At 42.3% G+C, this 19314-nt stretch overlaps 1 protein-coding gene across 5 annotated transcripts in view; it reads right to left on the minus strand.

The window, feature by feature from the left end:
* Positions 1-2949: 2949 nt before the first annotated feature.
* The window catches only part of KCTD1 (potassium channel tetramerization domain containing 1), a 104430-nt gene continuing 88065 nt past the window's right edge, over positions 2950-19314 (minus strand). For all 5 annotated transcript variants that reach the window (XM_074879975.1, XM_074879968.1, XM_074879958.1 and 2 more), the window contains exons 3-5: positions 12589-12733; positions 9979-10284; positions 2950-6113 (exon numbers count right to left, since the gene is read on the minus strand). In XM_074879975.1, coding sequence (XP_074736076.1) covers positions 5955-6113; positions 9979-10284; positions 12589-12733 — 610 coding nt within the window. In that variant the 3' untranslated portion in view covers positions 2950-5954. The remainder of the gene's footprint in view (positions 6114-9978; positions 10285-12588; positions 12734-19314) is intronic.

The raw sequence follows: 19314 nt of genomic DNA on the forward strand, positions 1-19314 counted from the left end.
TACATCAAGCCTGACATGGTTGTAGTGTTATTTTTTAAGCTTACTCAGACATCTCAGGGATGCCCTGTATTTTCTTGAATAGCTTGCAACTCTCAGCTTTAAAAAAACACATGTCATAGCATGTCACCAATTCCAACCTCCTTCTGTACTGCAAGAGGGGTTGTGAAAGAGGGTAGCAGCTGAGCATGACTCTTGAAGCTCAACTTGCCACGTGGATGGGTGGAAGTCGAGCCTCTTCAGCCTCCCCAGGTGCAAGATGATCTTATTGCTACCTTCTTCCCTTACAGGTAGAGGGATGCTTAATTGAAGGTTTGTACAATGCTTTGTAGAGACCAAGCACTGCATTAGGGCCAAAATTATTACTCTTTTGCTGTCCAGGCACAGCCCCAAGCAGAAGAAAAACAAGCCTCCTGAACTGGAGAAAGCAAGGGAAAGAAATGCACAGCTACTTTGTTATTTTCTGGTAATAAGAGTTCTTAATGTGAGCCACCCAGAGCTGAAGTATTTATTCAGAAGCAGCAGGGATTAGTGAAATCACAGCTCCAGATCTTCAGAACTAGTGTCCACACTCTGCTTGTTTTGTCTTCTGTTTTTGCAATTTCTTGGAGGTTAATCAAATGAAGTGTCAAACATCCAGTGGTGATCCTCGCTAAGCCCTCTGGTTTGAACTGAAGCCAGAATGAGCGTAGTACATAAGTTTCGGGGACTTCAGCACATGCAGTTTTTGTTTTAAGTCAATGCCCAGTCAACAGGTCGTCACCCTGCCCTTTAGACTGCATCCTAACAGCAAGCAGGGAAGGCCAGCCATCCCATGCTATGCACTTTCCTTGGGAAAATTAGTAACACCACTGACAAGCTACACAATAGAACAGAAGCTAGAAGACCATTTGGGGTTGTAGACGAGATTGTTTATCAGTCTAAACTCCAGAGTACAGAGACAAATCTCCCTCCCTCCATCTCTTCCCAGACCAGCAAGCCCGAGCTGTGTTCTGAGGATTAGGGGATGGGCACCAGCAGCCCATGCTCCCCAAGGGGCACAAACCCAGCCTGTTCACACCAGCAACAGCCTCTCCGGAAAGAAGCGCTCATGGACATACAGTTTCAATGGGGCTGAGAGAGAAAAGTCTGATCAAACCATGCTTCCTCTGACCTACAGTGAAAAATACTGTATTTTTTAGAAGCAACATGCGACAGAGATGACACGCTATTGCTGTTGATGCAACGACACTGACAGCTGATCACTATGCCAGGCCTCTTCTCATAATCCCTAAATTACACTAATCTGTAATTCACATCATAACTGAGCTGAATGGTGGGGCAAGTTCAACATGAATACAGAAGGCAGAAGATGGGATCTGGCCCATAATATCTGAAAAATAATAGAGTCTCCATTATTTTAGGGGCACAGGACTCAACAATGTATTACGCCCCTAGGCAACAAATTCAAAAAAAATCACCAATTCAAGGAAAAGTGGACTTTTCCCCATCTGTCAGAGGACACCTCAATTTCTGGAGCTCATCCTTGCACAAACAGACAATGCTTCAGCAGATTGGCACTAGGGTTTCCCCCCTAGCATGCTGGTTACCAGGTAGCAGAGCTAGCTCAGCTTACAAGGGGATGTACTATGTGCCTGCATCTTTTTTTTGGAAGAGTAGCGATATGATTTTAGCAGTTTCATTCTCGATCTCAAATAGAGGATCCCAAATGCTAAGTCAGTTTTGGGGTCTTTAATAACCAGATCAATGAGGTAGCAGCCAAAGCCAACACAGTGACCTGATGCAACATATTGATTTTTGGTGGTGGCTATCCCTCCAGACCCTCAAGAAATAATAAACCACTCAAACTGAAGTCTAAGAAAAAGCAACTGGTCTACAGGCCCTAAGGATGTCTTGGTTTCATTTCCACTGTAAATAAACCTCAGGCAGCATGAATGCCGACATACAAATACCAGTTGTCCCTAGAAATAATTCATAATATAGAATTCCACAGTCAAGAAATGACAGATGGAGATAAATGTTTTTATTTCTCTGAAAAAATGACTATTGGTCAATAAAAATTCTTTTCTCACCCCTCAAAAATCAAACCCTTCCTCCCCCAAGTCCCCAATAACATGAACATTGAAGAAAAATGCACTTGACAAGTCATTTGGGTGACAGTAAAAACCCTGTAATTAGTATAGCAATCAATTTTTAAAGGTTGCTGCAAAAAATTATGCTCATGAACAAAATGTTTCTCCTCAAATTGAAATCAGTGCCTGTTTAGCATAGAGGAAAAATAATTGAATGCGTGGCTCAACTTTCATGTTTTCAGAGGGTAGCAGGTTGTCCCTATTGGATTTTGTTATGGATTCTATGGGACATCAAAAAGCAATGCCTCTATCTGCTTGTGCCAGTCAAGCACTGAAATGATCAGCTTTCTTCTAGACACATGGTAATGGAGAGGAAAAACATTTGCTGGGCCAGACTATCTGGCCAGTAAGTACCTGGAGACGGAATAAATTAGCAGCATCTATTTACAAGTAGTGCATCTGGAAAAAGAGATTAACCTAGTGACTAAGCAGGACTTCACTTTCTCCGGCGCACAGTAAATTAACTCAGTCTTCAATGGGACACTCACGGTTTAAAGGTTCATCCAAGTGTGCCAGGATCCATACTTACATTACGTAGCTGATTGGTACATTAAGGAGGCAATAGGGGAAGAACTAAACCCTGGGTCGATAGTTATTGCAGAAATCCAGCATTCACATTACCAAAACAAAAGGTGAAGACCCAGTTCCTCTGCCTGTGTTTCATTGTAGGATGGGGTGTTGGGTGGCATCTGTGATCTCTGCATGTCCACAGCAGTTCTGGCAGTTGCTTAACCAAGTTGCTGAAGTACAGTGTTGGCAGCTACTGTTCACTGCAGCTCTTCCTCTTGTTATTAAATACAGCACCACTGATAGCATAAAATGGAGTCATACTTTTTAATAGAAAATTAGATAAATTTAAACTATTGTACATGTCAAAATTACTAACCTCCAGAAACAAGCTGACCGTAATCTGGTCCTTCTTGGTTCCCCCCACAGCCCCCTTCTTGGATATATTGCTCATTTGTCTGTTGATCAGTTTTTCTAAAGAACATTTTAAAAACACGTGGTTACAAGCCTCAATTACAAATAGGACTAATCTCATTTGCTCTCTAAAAATCTACATCTAGCTTATTCCTGCATACATTTTTCATCAGCCATCTCTGTCTGTGACCACATCGTAATCGCAGAGACATTTACATTCAGGGTCTCAGAGTGATTTTTGACTCCAACAACAAACACAGGCTCAGTGGGAGGGTGACTGGCCAGCTGGGGATTTGGGAGGAGCACAAAAGGTATCCTCAGTGTCCTTGAGTTGGACAGGTACATGCTGAGCAAGCGAAACCACCGGCTGAGCACAACCTGCTGGCTTTGGGAGCAACACAACGAAAAGCGTTAGTGGCAAAGCTCCTCGCCCTCCACACCCAGCCTGCAGGGCTGTGGGCACTGCCAGCACTGGGGCAGACACTGCGGTGCCGATTTCAGGGCCGCTGATGCTCCTGGCCAGACAGGCTTGGGGTACCTGCTGGCCAGGGAGCAGGGAAAGGAGCTGCAGCCTCCCGGCTCCAGACTGCATATGCCCATACGTAAACACGACAGCTAGCAGGGCAGGTCTGGATTTGAGAGTACCTTTGGGCTTAACAGAGAGTGTAAACATATCCCCGGGTATGCTGCGGAGGCCTCAGAAGTGAGGCTCCACCTGGAAGCGCAGGGAGGGTTCCTCCAGCAAAGAGTCTCTGAAACATCACTGTCGCCTTGCACTGGTAACCCCTGTACTCTCAACCCACGGGGGCTGGCATCTTTTTCAACATCACAAATTTCATACCATTCCCAACAGCTTGAAAATCTGTTAAAAATATTTATTTCCCAGGATTTTAGCTTTCTGACTTCTATGCAAACTAACAACCAAATTGTGGGCAGTAGGAGCAAGCATTTGTTTATTTTGTAAGAGGACTACTTGCTGCTAATTGAAAACAAGCATTTTCAATGAGGCAGCTGTTTCAGTACTGTGAATAGACAAATCAGCATCACATTGAAGATTTAATAACCCATTAATGAACCTTAATTTTTGGAGCCCCCCCCCCATTTCTGCATTTCAGTAATTTCAAAACCATTGATATGTGCTGCCAGAGAGTTATTTAAGCACACCCTCTGACACATTTTAATAAAAACCAGAAAAATGGTAGCTTTTTTTTTGAGTTATCAGACTATATTAAAAACCTTGTTACATGTATTCAACAATTCCTTTTTTTTTTAATTTTCTTAAATAAATAGCAAAGTGTCACCAAAATGAATGGAACGCCGGCACCATTGCATCGATAGAAACTTCTGTACTAGGATGAATACACAGTCATATTCTGGAATATTGCATAAAAAGATACTTTGGAGGAAAGGTGGTGGTTGCTGGTGTATCTTAGGTGGTGAAAGCATCAACCCATGAATAGTCCGTGCAGTGATATCGTGACGTGGTACCTTTGCAAAATCTCACCAGCCTGAACCAGGTGGCTGCAGAGGCGGCCTCAGTGAGACTCTGCAAGAGAACAACTCGCAGGACATTGACTTATCGTCCGCTATCAAGACTGACGCAGCCGATGGCATAACACAGGGGGCTGACCATCTCACTCTCTAAGCAGAAGAATACTAGCTTCAAACGAGGGAAATGAACAACAGTAAAACCAAACAGGCTGACTAACACTCAGCAGGTAGAGTTGAAGCTGCCAACTCCTTAAGTCAAGACAGAAGGATGCAACTATTCACTGTTACATTGAAGGTTACAGACCAGGTGTCACTTTTTGATGGGTTTCCCTGGGCTGAGCTGGTGTTATTTTTAAGTCTGACCAACAGCCTCTCTTCAAACCGGGACAAAGCTTAAAAAGGACAGCACTGAAGGAATACCAGCAACATGTGGCACACCAGACAGATCTGGCAATGGTGTCTGCTGCCTTTAACTCCACTGTGCATGGGCAGCGCTGCCCGCCCGCTGCCTGCCAGAGCGGCCGCCACTCCACGCACTAGAGTGCACTGAGCTAAATCCCACCTCTCTGCTTCTGTTGGCTTAAATCAGACCCTTGGTATTTTAAACAGAGTTTATTATATTTAATACATTATAAAATTTGAAAAAATTGTAGGAAAGCAGCAGATTCAAACCAGAGCATCTCTACCAAATATTAATTATTCTGGCCCCCTTTGAAAAAACACAAAACAAAACAAAAACAACAAAAAAACTCATTCAAAAGAAAAGTTAACCTTTCACATCTGTGAGGGCAGACAAAAAGTGTGCGACTTCTGTACAAACTACATTTAAAATTTCAGTCGACTAGCTTTCCAATGCAATGGATGGTCATCTCCTGAACACCTGCCCATCCACCTCTAAAAAAGACAGACATAAACCTCCATATGCAAATAAAGTTAAGTCAAGGTGTGTACACATTAAAAAGTGGATGGCTGTTTGGCAATGGAAAATGGGTGAGGAGTAGTATGTATCCCCCAATGGTAATGGCTTGTACACCGTTAAGTGGGCCTGAGTAAGGCCTAGGACACTTAATGGCCATCACAGCACCAACCTCATCTATCACTTTTTTGTTGTTGCATTTCCTACCCTTTGACATATACATACATATATATATGTACATACATACATATACATACATATTTTTTATATAGATGTGTGTGTTTTCTTTTACACCTTGAGGTTATTATTATTATTACTACTATTCCAAATGTTCCCATATGAATTCAGGTGTGGTCTCTATATTTGATATAAATGTGTCTTTTATTCAATTTTAGTTCCAGGACTTGTTTGGAGTCCAAACTGCACATGAAACGTCCCCCTTTTTTTCCTCTCTCTCTGCCTTTTTTTTTTTTTTTGCATAAAGAAACATGTCCATTTTAGTCCAGAGGTTCTTGCTTTATTCGAATGACGGAGGGTGCACGAGATGTCCTTCTGAGTTCTCGTCTCAGTACGTATTCACTGAATTGGGAAGAGTCCACCCCACCTCCACATGAGCCAACAATCTCAAACCCTCTTTGCTGTAACCTCTCAAGTACCTGCAAAAAAAGAGGAAACAAACGCTGATGTATAAGTAGATAAACAAACTATTAGCTGTCCAAGGACAATAACTGCTGTTTTCAAATGAATCCAGCTAGGAAATAAAAGTGGTTATACAGACCCACTAACTGGTTCCCTTGACTTCATTGTATTGGACTGATTTTTGCTGACTCTGGCCACTGAGCAGTAAGAGATAGAGAGATATTTATTTTATTTTTTTTTTAGTACTGTCAAATACAGTATCCTTCTATCCACAGGAACATGCCTGGAAAAATGCATTCTCTGTTTCACAAAATCTACAATACAACAGGGCAAATACAGGATTCCATAGCAGACACTGAGGAATGCTAAGCAAACACCTCAACGAAATGGTGACAATGCAGATACCGCGGTCATAATTTCAGAAAAGTTACCATCAAATTTTCTAGAGACTTAAAAAACAACTGTGATCACAAAGATCTGTGGCTACAATTACCTGTGATAAAACCTGGGACCTTTTAACTTTAATTATGGCACTAACAAGTTCTGCCTACACTGGCAGAACATACAATGGCAGAAAGAAAAAAAAAAAAAAAAGGAAAAACAAGAGTCAGGCAGGGCTCTTAGAGCACCAAGGGGATGCACCCATGCAGCTCACCCAATGAATGATGGTGTAAAGACCTCAGGTCCCAGCACTGGCTCCAGGCTGCTACAAGCATGGTCTCCTTCCACACCACTATTTCACTTTTTTTTTTTTTTTTTTTAGTTATCCATGTTCATGGTGTTTTACTGTAACTGGAGGGCTGAGGCATTCTTTCCCTTATTTATACTCATTGCTACTTTTGTCGTTGTCTTTATCTGTTCTGTTGCCTGGGCCTCCTTTGCCTCACCTGCGAAGGAGACCCTTCCAGGGCTTCACCAGGGTCAGCTGTGATGGCCACCAGCAGCAGGGGGAGGCAGACACCGCTGCACCCCACAGGACACTGGACCCTCTGTCCAGCATGACCAGACCTCACTGGGGTTGTGCCAGGAGCAAGTGCCTTATCAAGTCCTTCCCAGCTGCTTCACCAATTAACAAATTGGCTTTCACATGTGTTGGGACAGCAAGGGCAAGCAAAGCAGCAGAAGGCTGCAGAAGACTGGGGTGGAGGGGAGAAGTGAGCTGTGGTTTAAAAACACCTAAAACAAGACATGCTATGTTTTACATGTATTGCTTCAGGTTGGAAGAAGTCTTTACAAAATACCTGAGCATGGCTAATTGCATAGCAGACAAATGTCAGAAAGGAGGGGGTGGGAAATGAGACTGTGAAGCAACCATCAAAACACCTGTGCAATTTCTGTTTACTCTTGATATTTAGCTTTTAACAATATAAGCCCAAATCCCCCAAATACGTCTCAGTCTGGGCCGCTGAAAAATAGAGAACTTAGGCCATGGAAAAAAAATGTGATGGTAGCAATTGTTAGGAAACTAGCCCAGCCCTGGGCAAATCATTTAGTCTGCACATCACTTTCCAGGTCTACTGGTAGTCCCTGTCCCTCCTCACATTGTTATTAGAACTGGAGGATGCTTATGTCCTCCAAAAATGGAAGATGCAGCATTATCAACACCGGATCATCATCCTTATTGAAGCCTGTGCATATTTTTCCACTCGGACACAGTTTTTTCACATCAGTAAATATGCTTGGCAATTCTTATTTGTGTGACAAAAATGTAAACATCAGGGTAAGAGAGAAACTTCTAAAGAATACAACTGCTTTGATAACTATCATATGACGTGTGACTAAATAACCCTCCTTGAAAGTCCTATCTCTGCAGTGGTAATCTTACATGTAGGGCTGTTCTAAATCTGCATTAGTCACTATGACAAAACAACTTTGATGTTTCAGCATGACAGTGAAGGCCAGTAAGAGACACAACTGTCCAAGCATAACATGGGTTAACCAGATCTCGATAGGTCTAGATAGGTCTGTCCAGACTCCTGTGCTAAGTGCGAGCACATACGCAGAGCCTGGTGAGCCCTCGGTGCATACTGCGGTGCTCAGCTCGCTTCCTCTGGGGAGAGAGCAGAGCAGAGCTTCTCTGCCTGGACAGCAGGACCTGGCAGATGGGAAGATGCCAAGTTCAGCTTGCAAGTCTCTTCTCTGTAAGGACTCACTCATGAGCCTGGACCATTTAGGAAGTGTAGCTAAACCAAACAGCAACAAGAGTGCTAATGACAATTGCAGATGTGAAGAAGGGCTCTCACTCCAAAGTGCTGGCTGTGCAGGATGTGCTAACTAGGTGCAGACAGGTGTGTGAGGGAGACTGTTTTTAACCAAGAAAGGATAAAACAGATGACACTATAATTATTCCCGAAGTTACCTGCATTTGTCTCCCAGATTTTTTTTTTTTAATCCATTTCATAACAGCTACTGATTTGAGATACTGCTACACAGAATCACAGAATAGTTTGGGTTGGAAGGCACCTTTAAAGGTCATCTAGTCCAACCCCCCTGCAATGAGCAGAGACATTTTCAACTAGATCAGGTTGTTCAGAGTCCCGTCCAAGCTGACCTTGAATGTTTCCAGGGATGGGGCATCTACCACCTCTCTGGGCAACCTGGTGCAGTGTTTCACCACGCTCATCATAAAAAATTTCTTCTTATATCTAGTCTAAATCTACTGTCTTTTAGCTGAAAACCACTACCCCTTTTCCTACTGTAACAGGCCTCTTACTATGCCATAAAAAAATTAGGAAAAAACTGCTAAAAGAGAAGGATCTTCCCTGAGACCACAGAAATAGATAGGTCCCTATTGGCAATAAGCAGACATGCCTTTGCTTTTGTTTCCACAGCAAGAAGGAAGACTGAACATGTTTTCTTTGTCCAAAGTAAAAAGTATATGGCGATTTATTCAAGAAGTATTAGAGAGGTCTTTATCAAATGCAAAAGACCTGGGTAACACTGGAAAAAGGACACACTAGTTTTTAATCACACCTGTGATAACTTCCCCCTGCAGTATCCTTCACATTACATGCCTTGCCTGATAGTCTCATTGAAGGGTCAAAGTCCTCTCAGGATGTCCCAGTTTGCTTCACCCCCTCTGCTATCTTTCAAAGTCCCCTCTACGAGGGTAGGACTCAACCAGATGCCTTCTCTGCGGCTGCAGGCTGCTCCCTTCTCCAGAAATACCAGGTCCTGTTTCAGGAGGAAGGAGGAGGAAGAAAGAGGACACTGGCTGTGTTCTCCCTCTGTGGAAGCATGGCTCTGCTTTCAGCAGCTGGCCAATGCTGCTGTCCCATTGTCTTTTTCTCACATTAATTCCCCCTTCCCCTCACTTCTTACTTGTTACACCCAGAATAAGGGACTAGGGCTTCTCCTTTTTGCTCCTTTGTTCTTCCTATTTAGTTTCAGAGCTCCTGTGGACTCTGGCAAATCAGAGCATCTCCACTACCTTTCTCTCAGCTGAAGGGAGAGCTCCCAATGCCCTCACAACAGGTTCTGTGGGGATGTGGCATCTTCCCTCCCTGGCTTGAGATGTCCCTGTGCCCTCTCATAAAACCAGAAAACAGTTTTTAACAAGCAGGGCAAGGGACTGGAAGCAATCTTGAATGGTTGCCCTATATTCAAATGTCAAAAAAATGTTTCTCCAAATATGCAATGTCTTTATCTTGAGGCAAACATGTATTTCCTAAAGCAAGTTTTTAACACTACTGGAGAGAGATTTGGTGATGATATGTGTGAACTAAGTCAAGAAAGCAGCCCTGACCCATAGAAGTAAAAAACTAGCTCAAAGCCTCCAGCTGATTTTGTTCACCAAAACGCTCCAACAACAGGGAAGAGGGTCAACCCACTGGTACCTGGCCAGCAGGCTCCCTTCCAAAAAGTGCATACATGACTTCCTACCTGAACTGAGTTGAGGTGACAGTATCCGTTCAGTGGAAATCGGATTACATGCGTCGAGTCGTGATTCCAGCCGGCGTTGACAGAGTTACACATCACATCGCCGATTTCTGGAAACACTTCTTCTATCAATGACTTATCGCCACTCAGTGTAATCCTCTCTCCAAGATCTGGGGCAACTCGCACCACCAGGCACTCACAAGACTTTGAGAAGCGGCCACTCTCCCGGTCCTGTTTCCACCTTTCCATCTCTCCTAGCATGGGCTGAAGCTGGAAATACTTTGCTTCTTCATATAACAAACTGTAGTCCTGAAAGACACACATATTACTGTACACAATTAAGAAAGAGGCATTGCTAATGTACCGTTTAATGTATGGTTATTCAGGCTAGCGCCACTCTAGATCTGGAACCCTTCAGACATAGTTCGTAATTACTGTGCAGGAAAGTGTAATAAAATAACAGTGCAAGCAAAAAATAACCATCAGCCACTTGAAACAGACTGGGTGTAGCAGCACTTGTGATGGGAGGGGGAGGCTATGCTTGCTCAACTCTCTCCTGCTATAGAATAATCCAGGCAAAAATCCCACTTTTTCCCATATTTTATGCCCATAGTGATGTCATAGAATAATGACCTCACTGAACAGATGGAACAGAATTCAATCAGGTTTCAGAAAATTCATCACTAGGATCCATCGCGTCTTACAGCAATACTAGCAGGCATTGTAACAGGTATAGGAATGTAAATGAGGGAGCCTGCAATGGTTCTTAGTGTAAAATGATTCAGATATTTGCATAATGGATTGCACATATTACTGCATTTTAAAAATTAAGTATTTTTTAATACCTCCTCATTTTGCCGACAGTACTGTTTACTACATCGTCTCAAATGCCAGAGCAGAGAGAACACATTTCTAAGCATAGCCAGTACCAAAGTAATTTAGAACTGATGATCAGGAGTCTGCCTACTGCCATTTTTTAAATTAAAAAAAAAAATCTTGTTTTTCTAGGCTTAAGAGCATAAGACCATTTGGAAAATATTTATACAGAGAAAAGCAATACATGAGAATTAGGGAAGACAGAGGAATAGAATGACAAGACAAGACTGCTAACAGTCAATATGGTCCTGAATTTGAGCTAGAAACCAAATACTTAATGAGAATGAGACACCTAAATCATGCTCAAAACACTGCTAACCATTAAATATGTAACAAGAGAGTCACCAAATCTATGTATTTCTAAGAAACAAGGACTGCTGTTCATTTTAAGCACCAATCTTTTGGACACCTTAAAGCATAACTGGGAAGGATGCCCCTTTGAACATTATGTTAGTTGGGTGAACTTGCCAGGAGTTACATTTTTAATTTCAGCACAGCTACAGTATGTTTATGTGTTTAAAAGGCTCTGCATATATGATTTCCTAATATTGCATGGAAGGTGGCTTTTCCTTTTTCTGTATTTCTGATTACCTTCAGGACAAGTGCCAAGAGCAGCACAAAGCCATGCTAAGGCTTCAAAAGAGGGATGTGATGCTTATCGGCTAGTTCCAAACTCCCACATTATTCAGGTAGTTCTACATGGGAGAAGTACGTATGCGTTTACAGCAGATGATTCAAAGGTTGCTGCAATACGGCTCTTGAAGTCAACCTCACACCTATTATGCCCCAAACACCTGAAAATCTGTCTCGGATATGAGGGATAAGACTGCACACCAGTGTGAACTGCTGCAACCCTTCCCCACCACCTCTCCTGTTCAATCTGAATTGCTGTGTCTTCTACGGTGAACTAATGGCACAGCCAGCTACATTGATATGCATTCATTAAGTAATGATAAAGATCAGCTCTGATTGCAACCACGGTCTCCAGCACTCAATTTGCTGACACCACATATACACCCACATACCTACAAGCGGATAAACACAGAGCAGCACGCGGAGTCTGAAGCTGTGCTTCTGTAGGCTAACATCTAGCATGGTGAACTACCACAAATTTAATTCGTTATTAAAAAGAAAAGAAAGCATGCTCTTTAATAAAGCTTAAATAATAAATGTGGAACTATTCATCCCTGACTTCTCTAAAACTCCCAAATTAAACCTGCAGTATGCATTCAAGAGTCTGGGGGAGAAAATATTCTATGACTTAATGCTCAAATATTACCATGTGTGCAGTTTATTTTGTCAATGCTGTGATTCCCACACCATTCTCTGAATTTCAGCGTGGGAGTGGAAGCTGGAGCTGCTGCAATCAGAGGGGAAGCATAAAAGTGGATGAGAGGACAAGTAATCAGCAAAGCTCGCAAGCAGTCGGTTCCAGATTGTAACATCCTTTCTGTCTCCATCAGCATCCTACGATATTTGATCTCCCTAGGTCAATCATGGCAAGGTTGCTCCATTATGCTATAGCCAGGAGGGGAAAATTTAATATTGATGCCACTCCAGGAAAGGCTGACAGGTGCCACTTTAGTAATCCCATGCTTACTTTTGTCACGTACAATACTCTGTAAGTTCATCCCTGTCCCCCCTCCGCCTTCTCATCTAGGGCTCTGTTTTGAGTACACAGCAGATACCTGCTTTACCAAGGTACATGCAAAACACCCAAGTCCCTTGAAATCTCACCTTGAAATCATCAGGAATGAGGAGTTTTGACGTCCTTAAAAAATTCAAGATATATCTGAACATCTGCCCATCTCTGTCGATGAAATAATGCTGCTTGAGACTGTCGAGGACAATGGGCTCTGTGCCATCAAAAAGCCGGCCGATTCTGGAGAGGAAACAAGAGGCAAGTGGCAGGGTCAGACCAAGCTTGGCTCAGCAGCCACTCCAACTGCCCTATGCTGCAAAACTCCCTCATGCCATCTTCACCAACGCATCTCTGCAGCTTCGCTTCGTAAGAAAAGGGCTGGTTTCAAACGACAATTCAAGCTGCATGTTTTCCAGTGTGGCCTCAGAAACTTCTAAGTAGCACAGCTGGAGAGGTGAGGGGGAAGCAGCTGGGGCAGGAGCCTCTTGCACCAGCCTCACTGCCCAAATCTGTGTCTCGTGAGATGACACCCCCTCAATTATTTTGGACACCTCTCTTGATATCCCCATCAGACCACCTCATCCCCACAGATCCACCTACCCCCTTGATTGACTCCATTCTGCTTTCTGGGGGACTGCACAGTGAACCTGTTTTAGTTTGGAAATTGCACTTGGGAAAGTTTTTTTTGGTTGTTTGCTTGCTTTTTGTTTGTTTTTAAACCCATTTTTTGGATGCCATTTACTGCAACAAACACTTGGACAGGCACAGTTGAGGAGGAAGCACATTGTGGGAATAAGCTGCAGATACAAAGGTTGTAACATTTCAATACGAGATAATGATTTCACAGTAAAAATTAACTGTTTGTGGCAGGTATCAATTAGCACGCTCTAAAATAATCAAGGAAAAATGCCTCAGTTTTGAGAGACCACCCACCGACCACCAGAACCACACAGCCACTTGGAGAGCCTCCACTTGCCAACTGCTCTTGCAACATCAACCGCTGGGCACACACACAACATTTTCTAGATGTGTGCCTCACAAGCCAGCTTTAGTTAGAGCAGCAGGAAGGGCTGAGAACTCTGAACAAAACCCCCACCAGAGTAACACGAAATACACGTTGTGTTTCTGCACTGGGGCATTTGCAAAATGCTCCTGAGTCACTCATGGTTTTGTAAGGTACAAGTCTGTCTTCCCACAAAAAGCATAGAGTGAGCACAATGAACAGTAATGCCACACTATTTTTGTTACGAAAGAAGTCAAGAAACAAGCATTCCCCACCACCAGTAGAAAAAAACAAAACACCAAAACCTCAGAGGTGAACAGAAATTCCTGGCTGCATGAAGCACCCCAGGCTGAGAGACATCCCATCCATCAGCCAGCAGAAGGGCATCTCCAGGAACAGTTCAAGAGGGAAAAGACAGAAGTGGTTCCCAAAGACGGGGAGATGGCAGTGCTTGCAGTGAGGTCTCGGGGAACTGCAGAGGGACGGGGCTCCAGGTGACCACATGCCGTGTTGCACCCACAGCCATACACACTCTCTCTGAAAATGGCACAGGCAACCCAAATGAAGTTTGGAGTGATGTCTGTGCCCACAGCAGGGACCTCTGGTAGGACATCTGGTAATAAGTTGTGAACAGAATACAAGTCTCATCTATTCTTTCTCACCAGTTGGGAGAGATGAAGCCCAGGAAAGAAATAAAACCACATTAACCTCAAGTGGCCATTTACAATTCTGTAGGAAATGCCTGAATCAATTCAAGTTGCGTGAAATCTGTAACATAAGGAATTAAATAAATATTGCAGAATGATCGGGTACGAAATATTTTTTTCTGAAAGCCATCCCTTACAACAATTCAAGCTTTCTTCCTTAGGTACTTGTTACTGCCTGCCCTGCTGCTCAAAATTTACGCTGTGACAGGCCATATAATACAGGTTCCTGTTCACTAGGTGGATGAGCAACATTTATGGATGCACTCGGCATTTAGAATTAATCTTCCCCTATACTCAAGCATGTCATCTTGGAATCTATGATGGAATTCACACATAAAACATATATATTTGACCAAGTCAGTCATTACCGAAACGTATAATTGTAATTGGTTTCTGTAGCATTTTCCTAGTTCTAAATTACTACTATAATTACATATTTTAAACCTCTAGGCTTTTTGTCTTCATTTTATTAATTGTTTAGGAGAAGAACAAGATAGTATCAGAGGATGGAGCCTCTGAGAAAACCGTAATGCTGACAAGAGCGTACAGCCATCAGGAGTGCTACCTGGGACTGGAAAGCCGTTGGGTCTGGGCTGGACAAGTTAACAGAAAGTGCTGGTCTTAGTGCACTGCTGCTTTGCAGCAGCAGAAAAACCCAAGAAATTGCAAGTCCCAATTCCCCTTGCATCCCAGCCCAGGATCACTTTGCAATACACAACTGCACTTTCACATGTTAAAACAGCTTTGGAAAAGCAGACCCCCAGCAGAGAGACTTCTGTAAACAAAATTAAAGCCTTTTTCCTTTTCAGATGGAAAAATGTAGATTCCAGCTTCCTTCACATGGCCTCCAGGGAAAGACTTGAGATAACATGGGACTCAAATCTGGTGGCACAGTCCTTTTCCTAAGATACATTTGCTACACCCATCAGGAGAGGAGCCTGGGCTATGCCAGGATCTGTGGAACCACCAACACCTTCACCCTCCAGCCTCTCCCTGTACTCTTGAGTTCCTGGAAGCACAGCGGCAAGCTCTCCGCTGTGCCTCATTTGGCAACTTTTCTATACAGTAAGATTTGAGTAACCGTCCTCCCTGTCGCCCATAGCTCTGTTACTTCGCTGTTACTCCTGCTTGGTCTCACACTGCAATTATAAATGCTTAAAAGACATCAATCCGCTGGCACGAGAAGGGACTGTTAAGTCATGTTTACTATAATTTCTCTTCCCAAGAAAACCTGAAAGACGTTTTTCCCCATCCCTTTCTTGACAATGTTGACTGATGATTGGCAAAGATGACTTCTTTTAAAATTACAAATAGTGTAACAGCTGAATGGATTTCCAAACAGGAAAGTGCTTTGAAGGTGGCTTGCAAAATAAGCTGATAATTATATGCAGAATTAGCCAAATATCAAGGGTAAAGGATAAGAAACTGTAGTCCATTTACAAGAAAATGTACTTCTGAAATATTTAATTAAAACTAACAGGCTGGAATTTTCTGTATATCAGGAAAATTAATGTCCCATGGGGTGAAAGTGCGACCTCCAATGGGTAATAATTAATGTCTGTGGCTTTAAGTATCATATTCCACTGTCAGAAATCGAATGCTTCAAGGCTTGAAAACATAACTGGTGGAAAACTCAGCTTCCATCAGAGAATCTGGTTTTACTTTAAGGACACAAAACAGGTACAGCCGCAAGCCTGGTTTTAGTGCCGAGAAAACAGCTGGATATGGAAGAGATCAATGTTTTACTCCCAGAAAATATTGTAGGGATCCTTCTCCCCACAGACCAGTGCTCCCATAGCAGCATTTCTAGACTAAAAAGCTAACACGGGAATATGACATTGCTTACAGGATTTTTCAAATTCTTCAGAAACAAGTCCTGTTTGTCAAGTATGAAAATATACTCAGTCTGCAGCAAAACTCTATACATAGTGTGTTTATAACCTTGCTCTCTCAGTGTATAAATATTTATATATATTATTATACACATAAAGAGAAAGACTTCCCTTTAGTACATTCTGCCTCAGTTGAGAATTTGGGGAAGCGGCAATAATTTGGAATAAGATGGCCAATATTAATTAAACAAGTCAACTATCTCACAATTTTCTTAACACTAAGAAAAATGACATGGTTTTGCAGATTGTTTTAGTGGCTTCAGTGGACAGAACTAAATTCCTCCCTTTTGTAATCAAAGGGATACAGGGCACACAGAAAGCTGCAAGCCTTGATGTTTGCAGGCATGCGGAATATTGTGTTACTTTCAAACTAAGGTAGAAATAAACCTTTTTTCCTCTGAGAAAATACAGATTCCTTATTATTTAATATATTCAGTATATTATTTCTCATATTATAATCTTTATCAGAGGACACTATGAACACAAAACTAACCAAAAATCTTTGCAATATCTATTTTCAACAGTTTTAAGCTGTCAGCTTTCCCTGCTCTCTATGTCTTTCGCAGAGCAACAAACAGCGAGGAAAACTCCTGGTGTGAAGCCCTTTCAGTAACCCGGCAGAGGGAACTATACAGCAGGAGGAGCATTAGCGATGCCCTGGCACCTGCAATCCCGTGCTAATGGCAAGGCACGTAACTGCCTGGGACTCCACTGAGGTCGGATATTCAGTGGCTGGCAAGGGGCAAAGCACTCATGAAAACACATCTTTCTCCCTCCAATAATGAATGACAAGGCAAAAAAAAAGTATTTTAGTTGAAACGTTACTCACCTGGTTGGAGCCACCGTGGCAAAGTGAGTAGGGGTTTGGCCTTTAAAAGGGTAAGTGAATGCAAGTTTTACTATCACATCATTACGTTTATGTAGCTAATGGGAATGCTTATTTAACACTCTGGGGTGTGCAGAGAGAGAGCTGGAATAGGCTTTTACTTCTTTTTTTTTTTCTCTGTGACTTCTTAGTCCACATTGTCCTTATTAATTTCTTTTCATTTGCTTTTACTAAGTGCTCAAAGGCAATTTGCATAAGAGCCCATTATAAATTAGATCTGTTTAATGGTATGCTCATCTCATGGCTATTTAATTTTACTTTCTCCTATGTCTAAATTATATAATTTTGCACTGTCCCCTAGAAGCTAGTACATTTGAAGAGGTATCCACGCCACGGAGAAACGCTATCCTACCCAAGTGGAAAATGATGAGGTTTCTATTCTTTTTTCAGAGGACTACTTTAACAGTAACATCCTGCTCTTCTTTTTTGACTATCTCACATCATTTGGATCCACAACAACTGAATACCTAGCAATCTTTATAACTCTGCATAACAAAAGTTGGCTCATAAACATGATATAACAGAATAAATTTGCAATTTTCATGAACATATATTATGAAAACCGCATTTTAACCAAATACCCTGTTGTAATCTCTTGCTCTCAGTGCTATTATAATTTGTTCTTATCTCTTCCTCCTTACATTTAATTTAAGGTTTCATGTCCATGAGTCTCAGGGATTTCTTGGCACAGACAGTTGTTACATGCATGAATACAATGATTATAAAGGAAAGGTAACAGGGGAAAAATGTATTAAAACATAAAATCTCATTAAACCTTCTATAGAAAAGGTATTTATATAGGAGCCAAAATGACAGAGCAAGAAGGATGTACAGGAGGAAGTATTAAAACACCAGTTGTTATGAGATTTAAAAGAAAATGTTACGTGGCATTTTAAAGAACAGATAAATTCCAGATACTGAGTAGAAGGATGTCAAACCTTTGTGGAAATATTTGCTAAAGATTAAAGAACTGAATCATTTACATAGAGATAATTTGAAACATCTTAAGATTGTTATTAGAGCATGGAAGCAAAAGGAAAGATAAGGGCAAGCTCAGAGGGCTAATAAAACTTTTAGAAGAAATTGAGACAGACAAGAAGTGGTGAATAGTCTTAAATGCAGAGTAAAGCATGTGAAGAACAGATGGGAAGGATCTGAAATGATGAGTGAGGTGGTATCTTCAGGGAATGCACAGACAAAAAAAAACCCCAAACATGGGATTTGCTATAACCTGCCTGATCAGAGGCAGCAGCAGGAGCAGAGATGAAAGCAAATCAAGACATATTACAAAATGAACTAATAGTAATTGGATCTAACCCACATGGACAAACTGACACATTAACTGGAAAAGAATAAATTGCACAACACCATGTAGTCATGTTGCAGGAATGCTACTTACACGATAGTGAACTACAGCTTTCTACGCCACAGATGAGTGTGGAGATGATGAGACGTGTAAGTAAATGACAGCTGAACGAAAGAGGGTATGTGGGTCACAGGAAACATTGGAGTGAATTAAAAAATGGATGGTTAAGGCTCCAGAAGTCAGGAGCAAAACCCTAATCTCTGCCTAAAAAGGAGATTTTTCCAAGAAAAACTAAAACCTCCTTTTCCCTGCTAAACAGGTGATTTAGCTACCTAGGAGATACACACCAGAAATAATAATTACACTACAAAATAGAGCTAATAAAGTAACTCCCCCGATGTACATAACATACTGGTTGACAGCCTTACGGTGCGTGCAGGGTGCCTGAATGTCCAACAGAAGTAGGCCAAAAAACGTTGGCTCTGTCACAGCCTTCTTCCAGGATGTTCAAACCCCCATTCCCAAACTCAGGACCATCAACCACCCAGACCCAAACGGCACTTGTAGAATAACCGACATTTTAGAAAAGAAAGGAATAAATAGTTGGGATGGGATGTCAGGAGCTGGTGACTCATGACCAGAAAACTATATATGTGGGCAGATGGAAACCATCTCCCACATTGCACGATGGCAGCAAGGGTGAGGCCACGGAAGCACTGTCCCCAGACTGTGGATGATGGGCCAGGGAGTTTCTGTTTACCATAGACCTTCTCTCTCTGTTCTGGTATACCAAAGAGATACAGACAGATAAAAGGAACAGGCTGCAACCCAAATCTGCATCTTTTCACACAAGGCTGGACAGGTAAGTGTTTTAAAAGCAATTTCAATGCCATGGCAGCCAAACCTCCTGAACCTCTAGATTGAATTACAGGCTTCAGATGTGGCTGAGAGGGGTCTGTCCTCTGCTCTCCAGCTGTTCCCCCCCAACAAAACAGTATCCTCATCCCCACAATCCCCATCACTTTTG

This window comes from Strix uralensis, chromosome 1, assembly GCF_047716275.1.
Source record: "Strix uralensis isolate ZFMK-TIS-50842 chromosome 1, bStrUra1, whole genome shotgun sequence".
NCBI lineage: Eukaryota > Metazoa > Chordata > Aves > Strigiformes > Strigidae > Strix > Strix uralensis.